Source organism: Cherax quadricarinatus, chromosome 62 (genome assembly GCF_038502225.1).
Source record: "Cherax quadricarinatus isolate ZL_2023a chromosome 62, ASM3850222v1, whole genome shotgun sequence".
In the NCBI taxonomy this organism is placed as follows: Eukaryota; Metazoa; Arthropoda; class Malacostraca; order Decapoda; family Parastacidae; genus Cherax; species Cherax quadricarinatus.
Window position 1 is genome coordinate 18418757 of NC_091353.1, and position 24835 is coordinate 18443591.

At 39.8% G+C, this 24835-nt stretch overlaps 1 protein-coding gene across 1 annotated transcript in view; it reads right to left on the reverse strand.

Annotated features, from left to right (window-relative positions):
* LOC128687208 (uncharacterized) overlaps positions 1-24835 on the reverse strand; it is a 274565-nt gene that overhangs the window by 79287 nt on the left and 170443 nt on the right. The window contains exons 10-11 of the mRNA XM_070098520.1: positions 18261-18359; positions 1632-1806 (exon numbers count right to left, since the gene is read on the reverse strand). Of these exons, the coding sequence (XP_069954621.1) occupies positions 1632-1806; positions 18261-18359 (274 nt within the window). The remainder of the gene's footprint in view (positions 1-1631; positions 1807-18260; positions 18360-24835) is intronic.

The window sequence follows — 24835 nt, forward strand, 5'->3', positions numbered from 1 at the left end:
GAATTTAGGCATCAAAAACCCTGGTGCGTAAGCCATACTAGTACGTCCGAAACCCTGAAAGGTCTAAATCTCTCAAACCAGCCTTTGCTGGCCTTAAATTCACCAATATCAGTACTCGTTGCAGGCAATTTCTTTACGAGACTGTCATGCAACTGCCTAGCCTTTTCACAAATAATTGACTGCATAAGACTATCTCCTGCTAACTGTTTCTCTTTGATCCACACCAACAATAACTTCTCAGCATCTTCGAATACTGGTGATCTCATTTTCATCAGCATATTTACCCCCTTTGCAACAACAGCTTCCTTGATTTCCTTTTTCTTGCCCACGATGGAAGCTATGGTTGTATGGGGTTTGTTATACATTCTGGCCAGTTCGGCAACACGTACGCCACTTTCATATTGTTCAATTATTTTTTCTTGAATTCAATTGTATTTCTCACCTTCTTTACCAAAGGCCTGGCACTAGGAGCTATCTTTGGAGCCATGGTAGCTTATTTAGCAGTTGCAAGCACTAAATGAATGGAATACGTATTATGAAATATTTCGTATGAATAAGTGAGGGGACCGTCACTCACTGGTTAACAATGGCACACTGGCTGGGAAGGGAGGGCGAGGCGGCTCGAAGCCATGAGTACGTGTCCCGGACGAACAACAATGTGCGAGTCAAACGACGATTCGCGAGCCAATATTTTGACGAAAATAACGTTACGATTATCGAAAATTACGACTATTGAGCCTTACGATTATCGAGGGACCACTGTATTATCATTATTATACACAATATACAAGGTCCCCAACATGTTCATAAGTTGAAGACTTTCTGTATTATGAATATTATACATAATTCAGGAGGTCCCCAGTGTTTTTGTAAGTTGAGGACTTCCTGTACTATATATTTATTTTACTTTTGTATCTATTTTTATGCCTAGCTGTATTCAGCACTTAATATAATAATAGTGTAAACATTTTTTTTTTTTTCAACAAGTCGGTCGTCTCCCACCGAGGCAGGGTGACCCAAAAAAGAAAGAAAATCCCCAAAAAGAAAATACTTTCATCATTCAACACTTTCACCACACTCACACATTATCACTGCTTTTGCAGAGGTGCTCAGAATACAACAGTTTAGAAGCATATACGTATAAAGATACACAACATATCCCTGTAAACATGTTATCATGTATTTTTTAGAGGCATTTGATAATGAAAAAAATATCTTTTCCACCTGTCCATGATTTCTGCTTATCAGTGGGAGTTGGGAACCTAACAGCTGTAAAAATGGCACCTTCCTGTACTTTACAGTACACAAAAATCACAGATACACTACAATGAACACCGAAAATTAGAGTTGAAAGTAAATTTAACCGGTGGGATTACTGAATATTCATAAGGAAGTGTTAAAGCAGGAGGAATCAATCAACCCTTGGGGACTGGGGGGTAATCAGATTTCATCCAAGGAAGGGAAGGATAGCTCTAATTTTTTGAATCAAGAGCCCTTTATTGATATTAAATTATCCCAGTTAGGCGATTATGTAAATTATTTGTGAAATGCTTCAAAATATAATGAAGCTGAATGTGTTTTTGATTATAAAATCTTATTATTTTTATAAATTTTATTTTATTATTATTAACCTGGATAACCACTGTGGAATGTCGACGAGATAACTGCTTCTTAACGGCGGACGGTCGCTCTAGACGGAAATACACCAGAGTTGAAGCAATTGTGCCCAGGAAGACGTAGAAATAAGGTCGGAGGTATGCCAAGAAGCAGTGACAGCAGATGTAATTACGTACAGGCAACACCGACCTGAAACACAAATATGATATAGAATACTACAAAATTTAGAATACATTCACAGTTTTCAACAAATCTCTACTAACAGAAGTTCTCAATAAAGTACAAGATAATCAAATCTAAAAGAAATAAATTCACAGTTACATGTCAAAGCCAATTTAAATGTATAAACAGTCACAAACTGCACTAAAGAAAGGTGTTCCAGACTCATGAAATCATAACACAATTACAAACAAATCACAAATGGGTGGGGTTTGAACCCAGGGAAAGCAGTCCTAAACCACACAGGCCAGTGTGTTAACTGCTCAGCCATGGATTGTCCCACTTATTCTGTGATATAAGTAGTGTTCCTCTTTTTGAACTTACAAGTGAGTCATGTGTGTAGAGAACAGTACAAAGGTTGTTTCACATATGTAGGTATTGTGGCTCACTGGTTATAAAAACCTCAATTGGTTCCTAAGTGCTTGCTTGTGTGGATGTGTGAAACTTAGTTCATTTGCATGTAAACATTTGTTTTTTTCCAACAAGTTGGCAGATTGGAGGGAGAGAGTATAGAGGAGGTGAATGTATTCAGATATTTGGGAGTGGACGTGTCAGCAGATGGGTCTATGAAAGATGAGGTGAATCATAGAATTGATGAGGGGAAAAGGGTGAGTGGTGCACTTAGGAGTCTGTGGAGACAAAGAACTTTGTCCTTGGAGGCAAAGAGGGGAATGTATGAGAGTATAGTTTTACCAACACTCTTATATGGGTGTGAAGCATGGGTGATGAATGTTGCAGCGAGGAGAAGGCTGGAGGCAGTGGAGATGTCATGTCTGAGGGCAATGTGTGGTGTGAATATAATGCAGAGAATTCGTAGTTTGGAAGTTAGGAGGAGGTGCGGGATTACCAAAACTGTTGTCCAGAGGGCTGAGGAAGGGTTGTTGAGGTGGTTCGGACATGTAGAGAGAATTGAGCGAAACAGAGTGACTTCTAGAGTGTATCAGTCTGTAGTGGAAGGAAGGCAGGGTAGGGGTCGGCCTAGGAAAGGTTGGAGGGAGGGGGTAAAGGAGGTTTTGTGTGTGAGGGGCTTGGACTTCCAGCAGGCATGCGTGAGTGTGTTTGATAGGAGTGAATGGAGACAAATGGTTTTTAATACTTTACGTGCTGTTGGAGTGTGAGCAAAGCAACATTTATGAAGGGGTTCAGGGAAACCGGCAGGCCGGACTTGAGTCCTGGAGATGGGAAGTACAGTGCCTGCACTCTGAAGGAGGGGTATTAATGTTGCAGTTTAAAAACTGTAGTGTAAAGCACCCTTCTGGCAAGACAGTGATGGAGTGAATGATGGTGAAAGTTTTTCTTTTTCAGGCCACCCTGCCTTGGTGGGAATCGGCCAGTGTGATAATAATAATAAAAAAAAAGTTGGCCGACTCCCACTGAGGCAAGATGACCGAAAAAGAAAGAAAATCCCCAAAAAGAAAATATTTTCATCATCATTCAACACTTTTACCTCACTCATACATAATCACTGTTTATGCAGAAGTGCCCAGATACAACAGTTTAGAAGCATTTATAAAGATATATAACAAATCCCTCCAAGCTGCCAATATCCCAAACTCCTCCTTTAAAGTGCAGGCATTGTACTTCCCATTTCCAGGACTCAAGTCCGGCTATATAAAAATAACCAGTTTTCCTGAATCCCTTCACTAAATATTACCCTGCTCACACTCCAACAGCTAGTCAGGTCCCAAAAACCATTCATCTCCATTCACTCTTATCTAACACGGTCATGCACACCTGCTGGAAATCCAAGCCCCTCGCCCACAAAACCTCCTTTACCTCCTCCCTCCAACCTTTTCAAGGACGATCCCTTCCCCACCTTCCTTCCCCTACAGATTTATAGGCTCTTCATGTCATTCTACTTTGATCCATTCTCTCTAAATGACTAGGCCACCTCAACAACCCCTCTTCAGCCCTCTGACTAATACTACTTTTATTAACTCCACACCTCCTAATTTCCACACTCCAAATTTTCTGCATAATATTTACACCACACATTGCCCTTAGACAAGACATCTCCACTGCCTCCAACCGCTTCCTCGCTGCAGCATTTACAACCCAAGCTTCACACCCATATAAGAGAGTTGGTAACACTATTCTTTCATACATTCCCTTCTTTGCCTCCACAGATAACGTTTTTTGTCTCCACATATACCTCAATGCACCACTCACCTTTTTTCCTTCATCAATTCCATGGTTAACCTCATCCTTCATAAACCCATCCGCTGACATGTCAACTCCCAAATATCTGAAAACATTCACTTCTTCCATACTCCCGAAGTATGTCTATGCTGTGGTTCAAAAACTGCAACATATATCCATCCCTCCTTCGGAAAGTAGGCACTTCTTGCCTTCAGGATTCAAGTCACGCTTGCCAGTTTCCCTGAATCCCTTCATAAATATTACTTTGTTAACACCCCAAGAGCACAACAAGTCATAAAAACCATTTGCAGCCACTCACTCCTGTCTAACACACGCATGCCTGCTGGAAATCCAAGCCCCTTGCACACAAAACCTCCTTTACCTCCTCCCTCCAATCTTTCCTAGGCTTACCCCTACCCTGCTTTCCATCCACTACAAATTTATATGCTCTCTAGGTCATTCTTTTTCATTCCATTCTCTCTAAATGTCTGAACCACCTCAACAACCCTTCCTCAGCCCTCTGGATAATACTTTCAGAAACCCTGCACCTCTGTCTAATCTCCAAGTAATGGATTCTTTGCATTATATTTACACCACACATAGCCCTCAGACATGACATCTCCACTGCCTCCAGCCTTCTCCTTGTTGCAACATTCACCATCCATGTTTCACACCCATATAAGAGCACTGGCATAACTATACTCTCACACATTCCCCTTTTTGCTTCCATGGATAATGAGCCTTGTTTCCAAAGACTCCTCAATGCACCACTCACCTTTTTCTCCTCATCAATTCTATGATACACCTCATCTTCAGACCCATCTGGTGATAAGTCCACTCCCAAATATCTGAATACATTCACTTCCTCCAAACTCACTCCCTCCAATCTGATATCCAATATTATTGCTCCCCAGTGGGGAATCAAACCCGTCTCACATGTGACAGGCAGGAGACTAATCACTGTATTTGTACTTTTTTTTTTTTAATGCACTGGCCATTTCCCATGAAGGCAGGGCGACCCGAAAAAGAAACCCTTTCTCAATCATTCACATTATCACTGCCTTGCTAGAGGTGCACAGATACAACAGTTCAGATGTCATGCCAAACAGCAAATATCCCAAACTCATCCTTTAAAGTGCAGGCACCATACTTCCCACCTCCAGGACTCTAAAGTCCGTGAGGAGATTTCAACTTGAAAACAACTCTTACCTTGGGGGAAAAACTTCTATTTTGAAGGTAATTTGTCAAATTTGAAAAATGTAAAAGTATATTTTATAATTTTGCAAACTAGCTAATTAGAATTTTCATTTTCCAACGTAGAAATAAGAATAAATTTTAATCATCAATATTCAACTCTCCATTTCCATAAGGGAAAAAAGGGGTGTAGTGTCTGCTAGATACTATTAAATATTTTTTTTTTTTTAGCTCAACAGCCATCTCTTGCAAAGGTAGGGTGACCCAAAGAAGAAAACACATTAGACATCATTCATTCAACTGCTGTCTCTCCAGAAGTGAACTAACATAAAAGACTAATCTCCGACTGCAACATCCCTACCCATCTTTCGGTGTAGGAACTGGTCTTCTCACCAGGACTCAAGTCCAGTTAACTGGTTTTCCCTGAATCTATTAAAGATATTCAACAAGTCACTACCTTTTCACACTAAGTAACTGCCTGGTATTTGTGTATCTTGATAGGTCCCTGGTGGACAAAATGTCTTCAAATAAAGTGCCATAATCTGCACATTGTGTCACTGTCGTCATTATCATCATTATGATCATCAAGCAGCAATGTAATTATTATAATAAAAAATGAAGTGCTAAACCTACAAGGGTCATATAGTGCAGTAGGGCTGGGAAGGGTGCAGGGGTACTGGGTAGCAGGAGGGAGGGGGATTATTATTAGGTCATACAGTGCAGCGGGAACGGGGATAGTGCAGGGGTTGAGAGCAATGTAAAACTGCATCTCTAAACCCACACTAAGATCTGCATAGTATACTTTAGTTACCGTATTTCGCGACTTATTAGACAATTTTTTTCATAAAATGTCTCCAAAAACCACCCTGCATCCTATAAACTGAAGGTCAGTGACAGGAGCTATACATTTGGGGTGTGGGGTGGGCTGTAGCTCTCACAGTTACTTCCAATGTCGAGCCATTGAAACTAAAGCAAGCCTTATAAGCCGTGAAATACGCTACATTTCCCAAGATCACTTTCCAACTAGTTCAAATATAGTTTCTTTTGTATACAATATTATTATTTTTTTATTATCACACTGGCCGATTCCCACCAAGGCAGGGTGGCCCGAAAAAAAAAAACTTTCACCATCATTCACTCCATCACTGTCTTGCCAGAAGGGTGCTTTACACTACAGTTTTTAAACTGCAACATTAACACCCCTCCTTCAGAGTCCAGGCACTGTACTTCCCATCTCCAGGACTCAAGTCCGGCCTGCCGGTTTCCCTGAACCCCTTCATAAATGTTACTTTGCTCACACTCCAACAGCACGTCAAGTATTAAAAACCATTCGTCTCCATTCACTCCTATCAAACACGCTCACGCACGCCTGCTGGAAGTCCAAGCCCCTCGCACACAAAACCTCCTTTACCCCCTCCCTCCAACCTTTCCTAGGCCGACCCCTACCCCGCCTTCCTTCCACTACAGACTGATACACTCTTGAAGTCATTCTGTTTCGCTCCATTCTCTCTACATGTCCGAACCACCTCAACAACCCTTCCTCAGCCCTCTGGACAACAGTTTTGGTAATCCCGCACCTCCTCCTAACTTCCAAACTACGAATTCTCTGCATTATATTCACACCACACATTGCCCTCAGACATGACATCTCCACTGCCTCCAGCCTTCTCCTCGCTGCAACATTCATCACCCATGCTTCACACCCATATAAGAGTGTTGGTAAAACTATACTCTCATACATTCCCCTCTTTGCCTCCAAGGACAAAGTTCTTTGTCTCCACAGACTCCTAAGTGCACCACTCACCCTTTTCCCCTCATCAATTCTATGATTCACCTCATCCTTCATAGACCCATCTGCTGACACGTCCACTCCCAAATATCTGAATACATTCACCTCCTCCATACTCTCTCCCTCCAATCTGATATCCAATCTTTCATCATCTAATATTTTTGTTATCCTCATAACCTTACTCTTTCCTGTATTCACTTTTAATTTTCTTCTTTTGCACACCCTACCAAATTCATCCACCAATCTCTGCAACTTCTCTTCAGAATCTCCCAAGAGCACAGTGTCATCAGCAAAGAGCAACTGTGACAACTCCCACTTTATGTGTGATTCCTTATCTTTTAACTCCACGCCTCTTGTCAAGACCCTCGCATTTACTTCTCTTACAACCCCATCTATAAATATATTAAACAACCACGGTGACATCACACATCCCTGTCTAAGGCCTACTTTTACTGGGAAATAATCTCCTTCTTTCCTATGTACTCTAACTTGAGCCTCACTATCCTCGTAAAAACTCTTCACTGCTTTCAGTAACCTACCTCCTACACCACACACCTGCAACATCTGCCACATTGCCCCCCTATCCACCCTGTCACACACCTTTTCCAAATCCATAAATGCCACAAAGACCTCTTTAGCCTTATCTAAATACTGTTCACTTATATGTTTCACTGTAAACACCTGGTCCACACACCCCCTACCTTTCCTAAAGCCTCCTTGTTCATCTGCTATCCTATTCTCAGTCTTACTTTTAATTCTTTCAATAATAACTCTACCATACACTTTACCAGGTATACTCAACAGACTTATCCCCCTATAATTTTTGCACTCTCTTTTGTCCCCTTTGCCTTTATACAAAGGAACTATGCATGCTCTCTGCCAATCCCTAGGTACCTTAACCTCTTCAATATATTTATTAAATAATTGCACCAACCACTCCAAAACTATATCCCCACCTCCTTTTAACATTTCTATCTTTATCCTATCAATCCCGGCTGCCTTACCCCCTTTCATTTTACCTACTGCCTCACGAACTTCCCCCACACTCACAACTGGCTCTTCCTCACTCCTACAAGATGTTATTCCTCCTTGCCCTATACACGAAATCACAGCTTCCCAATCTTCATCAACATTTAACAATTCCTCAAAATATTCCCTCCATCTTCCCAATACCTCTAACTCTCCTCTCCTATTTTTAACTGACAAATCCATTTGTTCTCTAGGCTTCCTTAACTTGTTAATCTCACTCCAAAACTTTTTCTTATTTTCAACAAAATTTGTTGATAACATCTCACCCACTCTCTCATTTGCTCTCTTTTTACATTGCTTCACCACTCTCTTAACCTCTCTCTTTTTCTCCATATACTCTTCCCTCCTTGCATCACTTCTACTTTGTAAAAACTTCTCATATGCTAACTTTTTCTCCCTTACTACTCTCTTTACATCATCATTCCACCAATCGCTCCTCTTCCCTCCCGCACCCACTTTCCTGTAACCACAAACTTCTGCTGAACACTCTAACACTACATTTTTAAACCTACCCCATACCTCTTCGACCCCATTGCCTATGCTCTCATTAGCCCATCTATCCTCCAATAGCTGGTTATATCTTACCCTAACTGCCTCCTCTTTTAGTTTATAAACCTTTACCTCTCTCTCTTCCCTGATACTATTCTCCTTGTATCCCATCTACCTCTTACTCTCAAGTGTAGCTACAACTAAAAAGTGATCTGATATATCTGTGGCCCCTCTATAAACATGTACATCCATCCTGAAGTCTACTCAACAGTCTTTTATCTACCAATACATAATCCAACAAACTACTGTCATATCGCCCTACATCATATCTTGTATACTTATTTATCCTCTTTTTCTTAAAATATGTATTACCTATAACTAAACCCCTTTCTATACAAAGTTCAATCAAAGGGCTCCCATTATCATTTACACCTGGCACCCCAAACTTACCTACCACACCCTCTCTAAAAGTTTCTCCTACTTTAGCATTCAGGTCCCCTACCACAATTACTCTCTCACTTGGTTCAAAGGCTCCTATACAATATATTCATTTAAAACTACACCATGATCCTTCTGATCATTAGTCGATTAATAAATAATGTGTACCCCATCTTTACTGACAAAAACCCAAGGAGTAATCTATGGCTTGGGATTCTTTATTTACAATAGAATAAATTTTATAAAAGTAACATTTATTGGAAATAACTGAAGAACACGGCAACATAACGAAGCAAGTAAAGAGTGCATACGAAAGTGCAATGTTTTCTTGTGACTTATGGTAAAGAGTGCATACGAAATTGCAATGTTTTCTTGTGACTTATGCACTAATAATGTTTGGTCACTGTAATGTTTCTAATTTACATCAATAAAAAATCATATGATCTTATCTACCGAGGATGCAAAAATCCTCTTCAAGACAAATAATAAAAATGACTGCAAACTGCTATAAGAAAGTGAGAAATGGATGAAGGCAGCAGTGCACATGCATGTAAGTATTGCATTGCATGATAAAAATGGGAGAAAGCCATAACAGGGCAAATAAAGAATATCTTTCTCTTTCCACAAACTGGCAGTATCCCACGGAGGAAGGGTGGCCCAAAAGGAAAAACTAAAGTTTCCCTTTTAAACTCTAGTAACGTATACAGGAGAAGGAGTTACTAGCCTCTTGCTCCCAGCATTTTAGTTGCCTCTTACGATATGCATGGCTTACGGAGGAAAGATTCTGTTTCACTTCCCCATGGAGATAAGAGGAAATAAACAAGAACTTGTAAGAAAAAAGAAGTAAACCCAGAGAGATGTGTATATATACATGTATATATATATATGCTTGTACACGCATGTGTGGTGTGACCTAAGCGTAAGGTCACAAAGTAGTTATTTGCTTACTTTCATTAACACAGTGGCCATTTCCCACCAAGGCAGGATGACCCTAAAAAGAAGAAACACTTTTGTAATTCACTCCATCGCTGTCTTGCCAGAAGAATACCTACACTACAGTTATAAAACTGCAACATATCAACACCCTCCTTCAGAGTGCAGGCAATGTACTTCCCACCTCCAGGACTCAAGTCTGGCTAACTGGTTTCCCTGAATCTCTTCATAAATGTTACTCTGCTCACACTCCAACAGTGCATTAAATCATAAAACCATTTGTATTCACTCACTCCTAACATGCTCACTCACTTTGCTGGAAGTCCAAGTCCCTTCGCACACAAAATCTCCTCTATCCTCCAACCTTTCCTAAGCCGACCCCTACCCTGTCTTCCTTCCACTACAGATTTATACAATCTCCAAATAATTCGATTTCATTATATCCTCTCTAAATGTGCGAACCACCTCAACAACCTCTCAGCCCTCTGGATAAAAGTTTTGGTAATCCTGCACCTCCTCCTAATTTCCAAACTGCAGATTCTCTGTATTATATTTACACCACACACTGACCCCAGACATGACATCTCCACTGCCTCCAGCCTTCTCCTTGTTGCAACATTCACCACCCATACTTCACACCCATATAAGGGTATTGGTATAACTATACTCCAATACATTCTCTTCTTTGCTTCCATTGTTTCCACAGACTCCTGAGCACACCACTCACCTCTTTCCCCTCAATTCTATGATTCACTTCATCTTTCATAGACCCACTCCCAAATATCTGAATACATTCACTTCCCCCATACTCCCTCCCTCAAATCTGATATCCAATCTTTCATTACCTAAATTTTGTTATCCTCTTCACCTTACTCTTTCCCATGCTCACTTTAAATTTCCTTCTTTTACATACCCTACCAAACTCGTCAATCAACCTCTCTAACTTCTCTTCAGAATCTCACAAAAGCACAATGTAAACAACAAAAAGAAACTGTGACGATTCTCACTGTGTTAGATACTTTATCTTGTAATTTCCCACCTCTTGCCAACACACACTTGTCTTACAACACCATCTACAAATATATTAACCCTTTGGCTGTCGAAAGCCCATTTCTGAAACTGTCATTCTATGTCGCAAAATTTTTGGAAAAAAAAAAAAAAAAAAAATTCTTATGAAATGATAAGAGAATCTTTTCCTGATGCTAATGACACCAAAAGTACGAAATTTGATCAAAAATTTATGGAATTATGCTCCTGCAAGTTAGCGATCTCGGTGATTTTGCCGATATTAAGCCCTATTTCCGGCCAACTCCATTGTTCCAGTCGACCAAGCTCATAGCTATTTCTGTAGAACTCCATCTTTTCTATCAATTGAGTACAAGAAACCACCCATTTACCAATTTCAACTACCCAATAAAGTGGTCAGAAATTGGCAATTTTGTCAATTTCATGCAAATTAAAAAAGATGCCAATTTCAAAATAGGGTCCAGAATAAACAATGCAGACATTCTTGGCACAAAAATAACATGTCCTCTGTTCATTAGTCATGTCTCCAGGCCCTTGTTATATTACTCTTGCTTTCTATTTTGATTTTCTATTCACACAAAAAATAGAAGATTTACTGTTATGCAGACTACTGCATTATTGTAAAAATGGTATAAATAATATCAGTGAACTAGTGAAAAAATATTAGACTCCTCAGTTGACGTGTATTGGACGTGTGGTGTGATTTGCTTACTCTTGAACATTGGTAAAAATCGAACATTTTTGCTACTTTGAGCTCAATTTCAAGGTTATTTTCATTGTGAATCTAATCAAAATCATCTCTATTTCTGTAATATGTTTTCCATTCTATCAAATGAGACCAAGAAAACGAGAATACAACTATAAATACTACATGAAAATACCTCAAAGTCAGCATTTTAATCCAAAAACACGGTCGGATTTTTTTTTCTCATGCACTGCGTGCTGCAAGACTTTTTTATACAGTGCACACTGACCACACAGACCCATTCTCTCACATGTGGCCCTACCAGCTTTCTCCTGCTTGATTTGAAGCCACTAGAATTATTGAGTATATATACATCCAAAACACTGGCTCGTAAGACATATATATTCGGCCGAAACAGTCAAAGGGTTAAACAACCATGGTGACATTACACATTCCTGTCTAAGGCCTCCTTTTACTGGGAAATACTCTCCCTTTCTCCTACATACTCTAACTTGAGCCTCACTATCCTTGTAAAAACTCTTCATGACTTGTAGTAACCTGCCTCCTATTCCATATATTTGCAACATCTGCCACATTGTCCCCTATCCACCCTATCATTTGCCTTTTCCAAATCTATAAATACCACAAAAATCTCTCTGCTCTTATCAAAATACTGTTCACCTATATGTTTCACTGCAAACACTTAGTCCACACACCCCCTATACTTCTTAACCCTTTGAGGGTTTCGGACGTACTAGTACGTCTTACGCGCAGGGGTTTTCAACGTACTAGTATGCATAAATTCTAGCGCCGTCAAATCTCGCGGGAAAAGGCTGGTAGGCCTCCATATGAAAGAATGGGTCTATGTGGTCAGTGTGCACGGTATAAAAAAAATCCTGCAGCACACAGTGCAAAATGAGAAAAAAAAAAACTTTGACCATTTTTTTGGAATAAAACAGCGACTTTGCACTGTATTTTCGTATGGTATTTATTGTTGTATTCTAGTTTTCTTGGTCCCATTTTATAGAATGGAAGGCATATCACAGAAATTGAGATGATTTTGACTGGTTTTACAATGAAAAGTACCTTGAAATTGAGCTCAAAGTAGCAGAAATGTTTGATTTTTACCAAAGTTCAAAAGTAAACAAATCATGCCAAGCGGCCAATACACATCAACTGGTGAGTCTAATATTCTTTTGCAAGTGCGCCAATATGATTTATACCATTTTTTACACTAATGCAGTAGTATGCATAACAGTAAATCTTTTATTTTTTGTGGGAATAAAAATTCAAAGTGGAAAGCAAAAGAATGTAAGAGGGGCCTTGAGACGTGACTAATGAACAGAGGAAATGTTATTTGAGTGCCAGGAATGTATTTCTTGTTTGTTCTGGACCCTATTCGGAAATTGGCATTTTTTGAAATTTGTGTGAAATTGGCAAAATTGCTAAATTTTGACCACTGTATTGGATAGTTGAAAATGGTAAATGGGTGGTTTCTTGCACTTATTCAATAGAAAAAAATGTAGTTCTAGCGAAATATTCATGTTTTTTGTCGACTAGTACAGAGGAATTGGCCGAAAATGGGGCTCAAAGTGGGCAAAATCGCCGATGCGTAAACATCACCGAGACCACTAACTTCGCGAGAGCATAATTCCGTAAGTTTTCCATCAAATCTCATAATTTTGGTGTCATTATGATCGGGAAAAGATTCTCTATCTTTTCATAAGAAAAAATTATTTTTTTTTTTTTAAATTTGGCCGACCCTGAGAACGAGTTTCTGAGAGGGCCTGTCGACCCTCAAAGGGTTAAAGCCTCCTTGTTCATCTGCAATACTGCTCTCCATCTTATTCTTAATTCTTTCAATAATAACTACCATACACTTTACCAGGTATACTCAACAGGCTTATTCCCCTATAATTTTTACTCTCTCTTTTGTCCCCTTTGCCTTTATACAAATGAACAATGCATGCTCTCTGCCAATCCCTAGGCACCTCTCCCTCTTCCATACATTTATTAAATAAAAAGCACCAACCATTCCAAAACTATATCCCCACCTGGTTTAAGCATTTCTGTCTTTATCCCATCAATTCCAGATACTTTACCCCAATTCATTCTACCCACTGCCTCACACACTTCCCCCACACTCACAACTGCCTCTTCCACATTCCTACAAGATGATTTACCTCTGCCCAATGCACAAAATCACAGCCTCCCTATCTTTATCAGTATTTAAGAGTTCCTCAAAATATTTCCTACATCTTCCCAATACCTCTAACTTTCCATTTAATAACTCTCCTCTCCTATTTTTAACTGTCATATCTTTTTGTTCCACAGACTTTCTAAACTTATTAATCTCGCTCCAAAACTTGTTCTTATTATTAACAAAATCTGTTGATAGCATCTCACCCATTCTCTCATTTGCTCTCATTTTACATTCCTTTAAAACTCTCTTAACCTTTCTTTTTCTCTCAATATACTCCTCCCCTCCTCGTATCACTTCTACTTTGTAAAAACCTTCCATATGCTATTTTTTTCTATCTTACTACTCCCTTTACCTTGTCATTCAGCAACAGCTTTTACCTCCTGCACCCACTTTCCTGTAACCACAAACTTCTGCTTACCACTCTAACACTATATTCTTAAATCTACCTCATACCTCTTCAACTTCATTGCCTATACTCTCACTAGTCCATCTTTCTTCCAATAGTTGTTTATATCTTACCCTAACTGCCTCCTCCTTCCATTTTCCCTATATCCCATCTACCTTTTACTCTCACTGTAGCTACAACTAAAAACTGATCTATCTATGGCCTCTCTATAAACATGCACATCATGAATTGATGAGGGAAAAAAAGGCGAGTGGTGCGTTGAGGTATATGTGGAGACAAAAAAACGTTATCTATGGAGGCAAAGAAGGCAATGTATGAAAGCATAGAAGTACCAACAATCTTATATGGGTGTGAAGCTTGGGTTATAAATGCAGCAGCGAGGAGGCGGCTGGAGGCAGTGGAGATGTCCTGTCTAAGGGAAATGTGTGGTGTAAATACTATGCAGAAAATTAGGTGTGTGGAAATTAGGAGAAGGTGTGGAGTTAATAAAAGTATTAGTCAGAGGGCTGAAGAGGGGTTGTTGAGGTAGTTTGGTCATTTAGAGAGAATGGATCAAAGCAGAATGACATGGAGAGCGCATAAATCTGTAGGAGAAGGAAGGTGGGGTAGGGGTCATCCTCAAAAAGGTTGGAAGGAAGGGGTAAGGGAGGTTTTGTGGGCGAGGGGCTTGGACTTCCAGCAGGAATGCGTGAGCGTGTTCGATAGGAGTGAATGGAGATGAATGGTATTTGGGACCTGACAAGCTGTTGGAGTGTGAGCAGGGTAATATTTAGTGAAGGGATTCAGGGAAACCGGTTATTTTTATACAGCTGGACTTGAGTCCTGGAAATGGGATGGTGGGAATGGGAGGGTGTTGGCACCTGGAGAAGAAGTTGATATCCTTGGGGTGAAATTTGACTCCAAACTAACCATGAAGAACCATGTTGTAAATCTTGCAAACAAGGCAGCCCGGAAGCTTACAGCACTTTGCCGTATCTCGCATCTACTTGACAGTAGGGGTTGCAAGATTCTGTACGAGGCACAAGTACGCTCATACCTTGAGTATGCTCCACTTTCTTGGTTTGCCTGTCCCCCCTCTCATCTGCGACTGCTTGACAGAGTAGAGAACAGAGCAAGACGTCTCATCTCTCGCCTGGACCCATCCTGGATAGATCTGTCATTTCAGCAGAGCCTTCAACATAGGAGGATGTGGGTGGCCTTACTGTTATGTCCAAGGCCAATATTGTCAAAGTACCACACTTGGATCCACTTCGAGGACAGTGTGAAACAAGCTTTTATGCCACAAGATGGGCAGAAAGCAGCAACTTCACTCTGGCTGTACCCTTCTCCAGAAAATCACTCCATCTGAGATCATATATACCCAGGATGACTAGAGTATGGAACACATTCGCACAGCATAATGATGTCAACGACATAAAGTCAGTTGATCAAATGAAAATGCTGGCCCACAGATGGCTCCAATTTCATCCTGTTCCCAACTTGTATGTCTCATAACAATAAAAATGCTTTCAATGAGCTGATGTAGGTAACAGCTCTTAGCTTGTCAATAAAGTTAGGAATCCTTAACCTGTAAATAGCTTGTCAATAAAGCTAGGGATCATTAACCTTGTCAAACCCTGTCTAAAAAAAAAAGCCTGCACTCTAAAGGAGGGTTCAGGATATTCTCAGTTTGGAGGGATATGTTGTGTATCTTTATACATATATGCTTCTAAACTGTTGTGTTCTGGGCACCTCTGCAAAAATAGTGATTATGTGTGAGTGAGGTGAAAGTGTTGAATGATGATGAAAGCATTTTCTTTTTGGGGATTTTCTTTCTTTTTGGGTCACCCTGCCTCAGTGGGAGATGGCCGATTTGTTAAAAAAAAAAAGTAGTCTATATCTTGTATACTTTTTTATCCTTTATTCTTAAAATATTTATTACCTATTATCAAACCCCTTCTTATGCAAAGTTCAATCAAAGGCCCCCCATTATCATTTACTCTTGGCACCCCAAACTTACCTACCACATTCTCTAACCATTTCTCCTACTTAGCATTTAGGTCCATTGCCACAATTACTCTCTTACTTGGTTCAAAAGTTCCTAAACACTTGCTTAACATCTCCCAAAATCTCTCTCAACACTCCTCTCTTCTCCAGGTGCATACACACTTATTATAATTCAGTTTATGCATCCAACCCTTATTTTAATCCACATAATCCCTAAATTTATACATTTATATTACCTCTTCTCCTTTCTCAACTGATCTTTCAACATTATTTCTACTCCTTCCTTAGCTCTAACTCTCAGATACTCCTGACTTTATCCCATTTATTTCTCCTCACTAAAACTCCCCTACCCCTTTCAGCTTTGTTTCACTTAGAGCCAGGACATCCAACTTCTTTTCAATCGTAACATTGGATCTTTTCTTTTTCTCATCAACTGCATTACATCCATGCACATTCAAACATCCAGCTTTATAAAGTTTTTCTTCTTATTTTTAGTAATTTACACAGGAGAAGGGGTTACTAGCCCACAAAGTGGCAGAATACTAAAATGGAATCCAAGGAAGTACAGAATGTTACAACCACTGGAATCACCAAAAATTATGTCAAGCTTAATACTGAATGAATATGAGATGCCATGAGCACAGCTATGATTACTATAATCACAAATGGATAATGACAAGAATTTGTTTTAAGAGAGCAATTTATGTTGCAATGTTATCATTTAACCTCTACTTCTCCTGGCTTTAACCTCTATCAATTAGTAATACTGGAAACAGTCCAATATTTACTGTTACAAGAAATGGAAAGTAATAGAACATCCATTGAGTACATCATGGTGACAGCCTGATAGGATCCAGTCATTTTTTGCTAAAGGAAGCCCTGGTTAATATGGGTGTAGCCGTCCACATGAAGAATGGCCACATTACATGAAGTCTTTACATATGCTGACACCCAGCACAAATTTTAAGACACATTTTCAAGCCTGGGACTGTAGTAAAATAAAATTTGATAGAATTAGCTTCCTGGAGGAATTTTTTCTAACATATTCCATTTGCTAATCTCCATTTCCTCATTTGTCAGAAGAGAGGTAAAAATTAATAAGCAGTTCAAGAGAGTGATCGAAATTCAAACTCAGAGTCCGAAATTACTTGACCATCACCTCAATTCACTACATCACATTCATTCATTACGAATATTCAGCGCATTACTAAACAACATAAAACACAATCATGTCCGAGTCCTAGTAAGCAGTTTATCAAACCTGGAGTTTACACATATTTAACAAGTCTCTTATGCCACAGAGGTGAAACCTCACTAAAGTCTTGCTTTCCTGGATTCTCAAGGAAACGAAGTAAAATTGAAGTGCAGGTCATCCGGCACATGAACTTCTTTTGTGATGTAACCAAGTTTCTTGAAGAGTAGTTAACTGTGACTAAATAATTAACTCTTGATTCCAGACCATAACAGTTCTAAGTTGTGAACTTTAATTCTGTTTTGTTTTTCACCATATTGGCTATTTTCCACCAAGTTGTATCTTGAGTAAGAGGAGTAAGTGCAGGATTGTCAGTATCATTCATGTACATGCGGCACTACACTGCCAGATTGCTGAACATATGCCCCACCTGTCACCCCAGACCAACGGGAAGGTGTAGGTGTATGAACATGACTTACATGAGAAGAACTATCCCATGTATAAATGTTCCTCTCACAAGTCACTACTGAGGAATTTATCAGCATAATGAACAACAGCTGTGATCACAAAGCTGTCATTCTTTTTCATAATCTTCACCTGAATGTTATAATCGCTCAACAGTTCCTTCATATGGCTTTCTAATTCCTCAGTAGAAAAATGTTGATCCATATCTGCTACAAACACCAGAAAGAGAGGTGGCAGGGCAATGGTCCAGCTTCCAACAATATTTTGTGACTTTTACTGCTGGAGATCAACAGGACCTATTACCTCTTGGGCTCATTAACAGATTAGTAACTATGTTGTATCATCCTGATACTTGCATTGTTGCACAATGGCCAGATGAGGGACAGCCTGTGTCCTGCATGGCAGCCCTCCCACATATTGAAACTCTTGGTATAGAGAACGTTCACTTACTCCATGCTGCTGTCTCCTGGTGTACCATCGATGGCGTCCTTGGTGGTCATGTCCACCCCCAGACCCAGCTTGGTCCTGCTGCCATGAGTGCTGCTGCTGCTGGTGTAAAGTACTTCTTGTGAGTAGTCATAGACATAATGTCAATCACTCATTACCTCCCAATAAACTCCATCCACTCTGCCCGTTCACTGCTACTTCTTGTGTGCAGTTCATATTTAAATCATGTTTTCTCACATACCATAATTTCACAAAAAATTTCCTTCCCCACATGACTAAGTAACTACTAGAAACTACCCTTGAACTAGGCCATCCCTAGTAAAACTATCCTGAAATTTTCCCCTCCTCTTAACCTCTCTGTTCAAAAAGCTACTTCTTTATCTTCCTACTTCATCTTTCAACCTCACAGCATCTGATCTATCTATAAATGACTTTTCTCTACTTTTATCAACATTCACTTTCAATAAATTATTATTATTATTATTATTATTATTATATTTACCAAAAATTGCTAAGTCCATGTAAGTCATTCAGCTCTTGAGAAAATCTCCTTTACCACTGACAACATTATATTCATACATACAAAAGACTACCAGTATTAACAACAAAACTTTCATCTAATGTATAATTTTTTCGCTCACTGCTAGAGGAACTGCATCACCTGCATACATCAAGAGTGGTATACTATACTCCATCTATTTTTACCATCAACTAAGTTTACTTCATCATCATCCCTCATAATTCAAAAATTTCTATTAATAAATACAAATGGCCCATCTAAAAATTATTATTCCCCAACAGACTAGCCAAGGAAATACAGATATTATGGTATGTGTTGCTTCAAATTTCAATGCCCAAATTTTCAGTGCAATTATATTCACTTCACTAGAAGTATATGAAAAACTGGCCACTATGTGGCCATGCAAAGTCTGTGTGTATTGACTGCTTTACACTTGGTCAATAAACAGAGATGAAAATATTTAACCAGAAACCCATTGTATAGTAGGTATGACATAGTAATATAGTGGGACCTCTGGTATATGCTGCATAGTTAGTAACCCAAGTATCTGTGCATTTATGGTGCATCAATTCTGCATCAATGTATCTGTACATGTATGGTGAAGATAGATGCATCAATGACATATGAGTGACAAGAACGAGAGTGACAGTTTGTGACTGTCACCAACAGAGGCACATTCATACCTTATAACGTTCTTCCTGCTAGAACTTTAATACTTGCACAACCAGTGTACACATTTTTACCATTACACAATGTCTCTCAGAGTATAAGTGGTGAGACAGAAGCTCTCAGTGTACATGTTGTGAGATAGTGTAGCATATATGTAGTGAAATATAGATTATGGGTCCTAAGCATGTTTAAGCTTTCAACAACTATTTAAAACTAACTACATTATAAATATACACTGTTACCTCAAAATAAGCTACACTCAAGAGAGAACTCACAGTAAAGAATTAATTATAATTTCAAGAAAGTGCTACTCCCTCAACCTGCTTCTAGAAGCCCAACCAAGATCCTTACTGTCTTGTTTACAACTATCAATGACCATATACAACAGTATTCATAACCCTATTCAAAACTTCAGGCAAAACAAATTTTTTCTCCTTCCTCCTATAGTCAACCATTTCAAACCCACTGTTCACAAGCACCTCCTTACTTCAATGTGATCCTTGCAACAATTACCTTAACCCTTTCAGGGTCGAGAGGCCCTCTCCTAAACTTGTTCTCAGGGTCAAAAAAAAAAAAAAAATCTTATGAAATGATAAAGAATCTTTTCCCGATCATAATGACACCAAAAGTATGAAATTTGATGGAAAACTTACGGAATTATGCTCTTGCAAAGTTAGTGGTCTTGACAATATTTACACATTGGCGATTTTGCCCACTTTGAGCCCTATTTTTGGCCAATTCCAGTGTACTAGTCGACAAAAATCGTAACTATTTTGCTCGAACTCCATTTTTTCTATCGAATGAGTTCAAGAAACCACCCATTTACCGATTTCAATTATACAATAAAATGGTCAGAAATTGGCAATTTTGGCAATTTTGCCAATTTTACAGAAATTTCAAAAGATGCCAATTTCCGAATAGGCTCCATAATAAACAAGACAGACATTCCTGGCACTAAAATAACATTTTCTCTGTTTATTAGTCATATCCCCAGGCCTCTGTTACATCTCTTTTGCTTTCCACTTTGAATTTTTATTCTCACAAAAAATTGAAGATTTACTGTTATGCAGACTACTGCATTAGTGTAGAAATGGAATAAATAATATCAGCGCACTTGTGAAAGAATATTAGACTCACCAGTTGATGTGTATTGGATGCTTGGCATGATTTGTTTACTTTTGAACTTTGGCAAAAACCAAACATTTCTGCTACTTAGAGCTCAATTTCAAGGTACTTTTCATTGTCAAACCAATCAAAATCATCTCAATTTCTGTAGTATGTCTTCCATTCTATAAAATGAGACCAGGAAAAGTAGAATACAACCATAAATACCATACGAAAATACACTGCAAAGTCGCTGTTTTAAAACAAAAACACGGTCGGAGTTTTATTTTTCTCATTATGCACTGTGTGCTGCAGGATTTTTTTTTATACAGTGCACACTGACCACACAGACCCATTCTTTCATATGTAGGCCTACCAGCTTTCTCTTGCTAGATTTGAAGGCGTTAGAATTTGTGTGTACTAGTACGTCAATAACCCTGGCGCGTAAGCCATACTAGTACGTCGGAAACCCTGAAAGGATTAAATAGCAAAAAGGCACAATACCGTGACTGGAACAATACACAAATAACCTGCACACAGGAGAGGGAAGCCTCAGAGCAATCACCTTAATGTGATCCTCACAACAATTATCTCATCATATTTATTTTTATTTCATGTAACTAGCTTCATTCATATCTTAATTTTTACTAGAATTTTTATTTCAAATTACCAGAGTACAGTGGTACCTCGGGATATGAATTTATTTCGTTCCAGAAAGCTGTTCAAGTGCTGATACCTAACGAATTTGTTCCCATAAGGAATAATGTAAATTAGATTAATCTGTTTCAAGTTTTGGGCTGTTCACATCCCAAGGTACCACCGTACTTTAAATACAGCCTCTCCTCACTTGGCAACGTACTCGTTTACCGACGACTCAGACTTATGTTGGGCTCTTTGATCAGTATGCAAACCTAAATAATGAATATCAGAGCTGATTTTCTCTGTTCTGTTTATTACAATATACAGTACATTACTGTATAAACATTTAAAAATATACCAGAAATGTTATAAATGGTGCAAATGTGACATTAAAACAATATCAAAGATGGTTGACACAAACCCACTACCATTATATTATGCTCCTCACCTAGCAACAAATTTGTTTACCAACGTGGTCTTAGGAACGGAACTCCGTCGTTAAGTGAGGAGAGGCCGTATTGTTAATTCTAAGTACAGTAGTCCCCCTGTACCCACAGGGTATATGTTCCATATACTTCTATGTACTGATACCCAAAACCGCAGACAGTAGTGAACCCTATATACGTCGTTTTTCATTTACATTCATTTCTATGATGAAAAATTGATAAATTATGCACAATAAATTGAGAATTATCACTTTTTCACTAATGAGAAGCATTTTATGACTTCTCTTAGACTGTGATAAACTGCCACCATCACAACTGTTGTGTTTTGTGGCCATTATTAAACAAAACTAAAGGTTATTGTCGGGCCACAGCAAACCATGGATTCTTTTTCTCATATACCTTGCTAGGACTTTATCTGTCCATATACATTAAGTCATCCTCACTAAATCACTTCTACTGTGAATATCATTAACATCTTGCATGCCTATCAGGTAAAGGTAGGTAGGTAGAGAGAGAGAGAGAGAGAGAGAGAGAGAGAGAGAGAGAGAGAGAGAGAGAGAGAGAGAGAGAGAGAGAGAGTGAGAGAGTGAGGAGACAGGTGAGGAGGAGTGAGGAGACAGGTGAGGAGGAGAGTGAGAGAGAGGAGTGAGAGAGGGTGAGAGAGAGAGTGAGAGAGAGTGAGAGGAGAGGTGAGAGGAATGAGAGTGAGAGAGAGTGAGAGGAGGTGAGTGAAAGAGAGAGAGAGAATGTGAGAGTGAGAGGAGTGAGAGAGTGAGAGAGAGAGAGAGAGAGAGAGAGAGAGAGAGAGAGAGAGAGAGAGAGAGAGAGAGAGAGAGAGAGAGAGAGAGATAGTGAGAGTGAGAGAGTGAGAGTGAGAGTAAGAGAGAGAGAGAGAGAGAGAGAGTGAGAGAGAGAGAGTGAGAGTAAGAGAGAGAAAGAGAGAGAAAGAGAAAGAGAGAGAAAGAGAGAAAAAGAGAGAGAAAGAGAAAGAGAGAGAGTGAGAAAGAGAAAGAGAGAGAAAGAGAAAGAGAGAAAGAGAGAGAAAGAGTGAGTGAGAGAGGACAGCGTGAAACAAGCTTTCATGCCACAAGACGGGCAGAAAGCAGCAACTTCACTCTGGCTGTACCCTTCTCCAGAACATCACTCCATCTGAGATCATACATACCCAGGATGACTTCGAGTACTGTGTACTCACCTATTTGTGGTTGCAGGGGTTGAGTCATAGCTCCTGGCCCTGCCTCTTCACTGATTGCTACTAGGTCCTCTCTCTCCCTGCTCCATGAGCTTTATCATACCTCGCCTTAAAACTATGTATGGTTCCCGCCTCCACTACTTCACTTTCTAGACTATTCCACGACTTGACTACTCTATGACTGAAGAAATACTTCCTAACATCCCTTTGATTCATCTGAGTCTTCAACTTCCAATTGTGACCTCTTGTGTCTGTGTCCCATCTCTGGAACATCCTGTCTTTGTCCACCTTGTCTATTCCGCGCAGTATTTTATATGTCGTTATCATGTCTCCCCTGACCCTCCTGGCCTCCAGTGTCGTCAGGCCGATTTCCCTCAACCTTTCTTCGTAGGACAATCCCCGTAGCTCTGGGACTAGTCTTGTTGCAAACCTTTGCACTTTCTCTAATTTCTTGACGTGCTTGACTAGGTGTGGATTCCAAACTGGTGCTGCATACTCCAGTATGGGCCTGACGTAAATGGTATACAGATCATAAACGAATCCTTAATGAGGTATTGGAACGCTATCCGTAGGTTTGCCAGGCGCCCGTATGCTGCAGCAGTTATCTGATTGATGTGCGCCTCAGGAGATATGCTCGGTGTTATACTCACCCCCAGATCTTTTTCCTTGAGTGAGGTTTGCAGTCTTTGGCCATCTAAACTATATTGTGTCTGCAGTCTTCTTTTCCCTTCCCCAATCTTCATGACTTTGCATTTGGCAGGGTTAAATTCAAGGAGCCAGTTGCTGGACCAGGCTTGTAGCCTGTCCAGGTCTCTTTGTAGTCCTGCCTGATCCTCATCCGATTTGATTCTTCTCATTAACTTCGCATCATCTGCAAACAAGGACACTTCTGAGTCTATCCCTTCCGTTATGTTGTTCACATATACCAAGAACAGCACAGGTCCTAGGACTGACCCCTGTGGAACCCCGCTTGTCACAGGCGCCCACTCTGACACCTCGTCGCGTACCATGACTCGTTGTTGCCTCCCTGTCAGGTATTCTCTGATCCACTGCAGTGCCTTTCCTGTTATGTGTGCCTGATCCTCTAGCTTTTGCAGTAACCTCTTGTGAGGAACTGTGTCGAAGGCCTTCTTGCAGTCCAAAAATATGCAGTCGATCCACCCCTCTCTCTCATCTTACTTCTGTCACCTTGTCATAAAACTCTAGTAGGTTTGTGACACAGGATTTTCCTTCCCAGAAACCATGCTGGTTGTCAATTATACACTTGTTTCTTTCCAGGTGCTCCACCACTCTCCTCCTGATGATCTTCTCCATGACCTTGCATACTATACACGTTAGAGATACAGGTCTGTAGTTTAGTGCCTCATGTCTGTCTCCCTTTTTAAAAATTGGGACTACATTTGCCATTTTCCATACCTCAGGGAGTTGCCCAGTTTCAAATGATGTGTTGAAGATCTTTGTTAATGGCTCACACAACATCTCTGCTCCCTCTTTAAGGACCCATGGAGAGATGTTGTCTGGTCCCACCGCCTTTGAGGTGTCAAGTTCGCATAGCAGCTTCTTCACCTCCTCCTTGGTTACATGTACCTTATCCAGCACTTGCTGCTGTGCCCCCCTGTTCTGATTTCCTGGAGTCCTACTGGTTTCCACTGTAAATACCTCTTTAAATCTTGTGTTGAGCTCCTGACATACCTCTTGGTCGTTTCTTGTGAATTCCCCATCACCCTTCCTCAGTCTGATTACCTGGTCCTTGACTGTTGTTTTCCTCCTGATGTGGCTGTACAACAGCTTTGGGTCAGTCTTTACTTTTGATGCTATGTCATTTTCGTATTGTCTCTGAGCCTCCCTTCTTATCTGTGCATATTCATTTCTGGCTCTTCAGCTAATTTCTTTATTTTCCTGAGTTCTCTGTCTTCTGTACCTTTTCCATTCTCTAGTACATCTAGTTTTTGCCTCCCTACACCTTTGGGTGAACCAAGGACTCATTCTGTTCTTCCCATTATTTGTT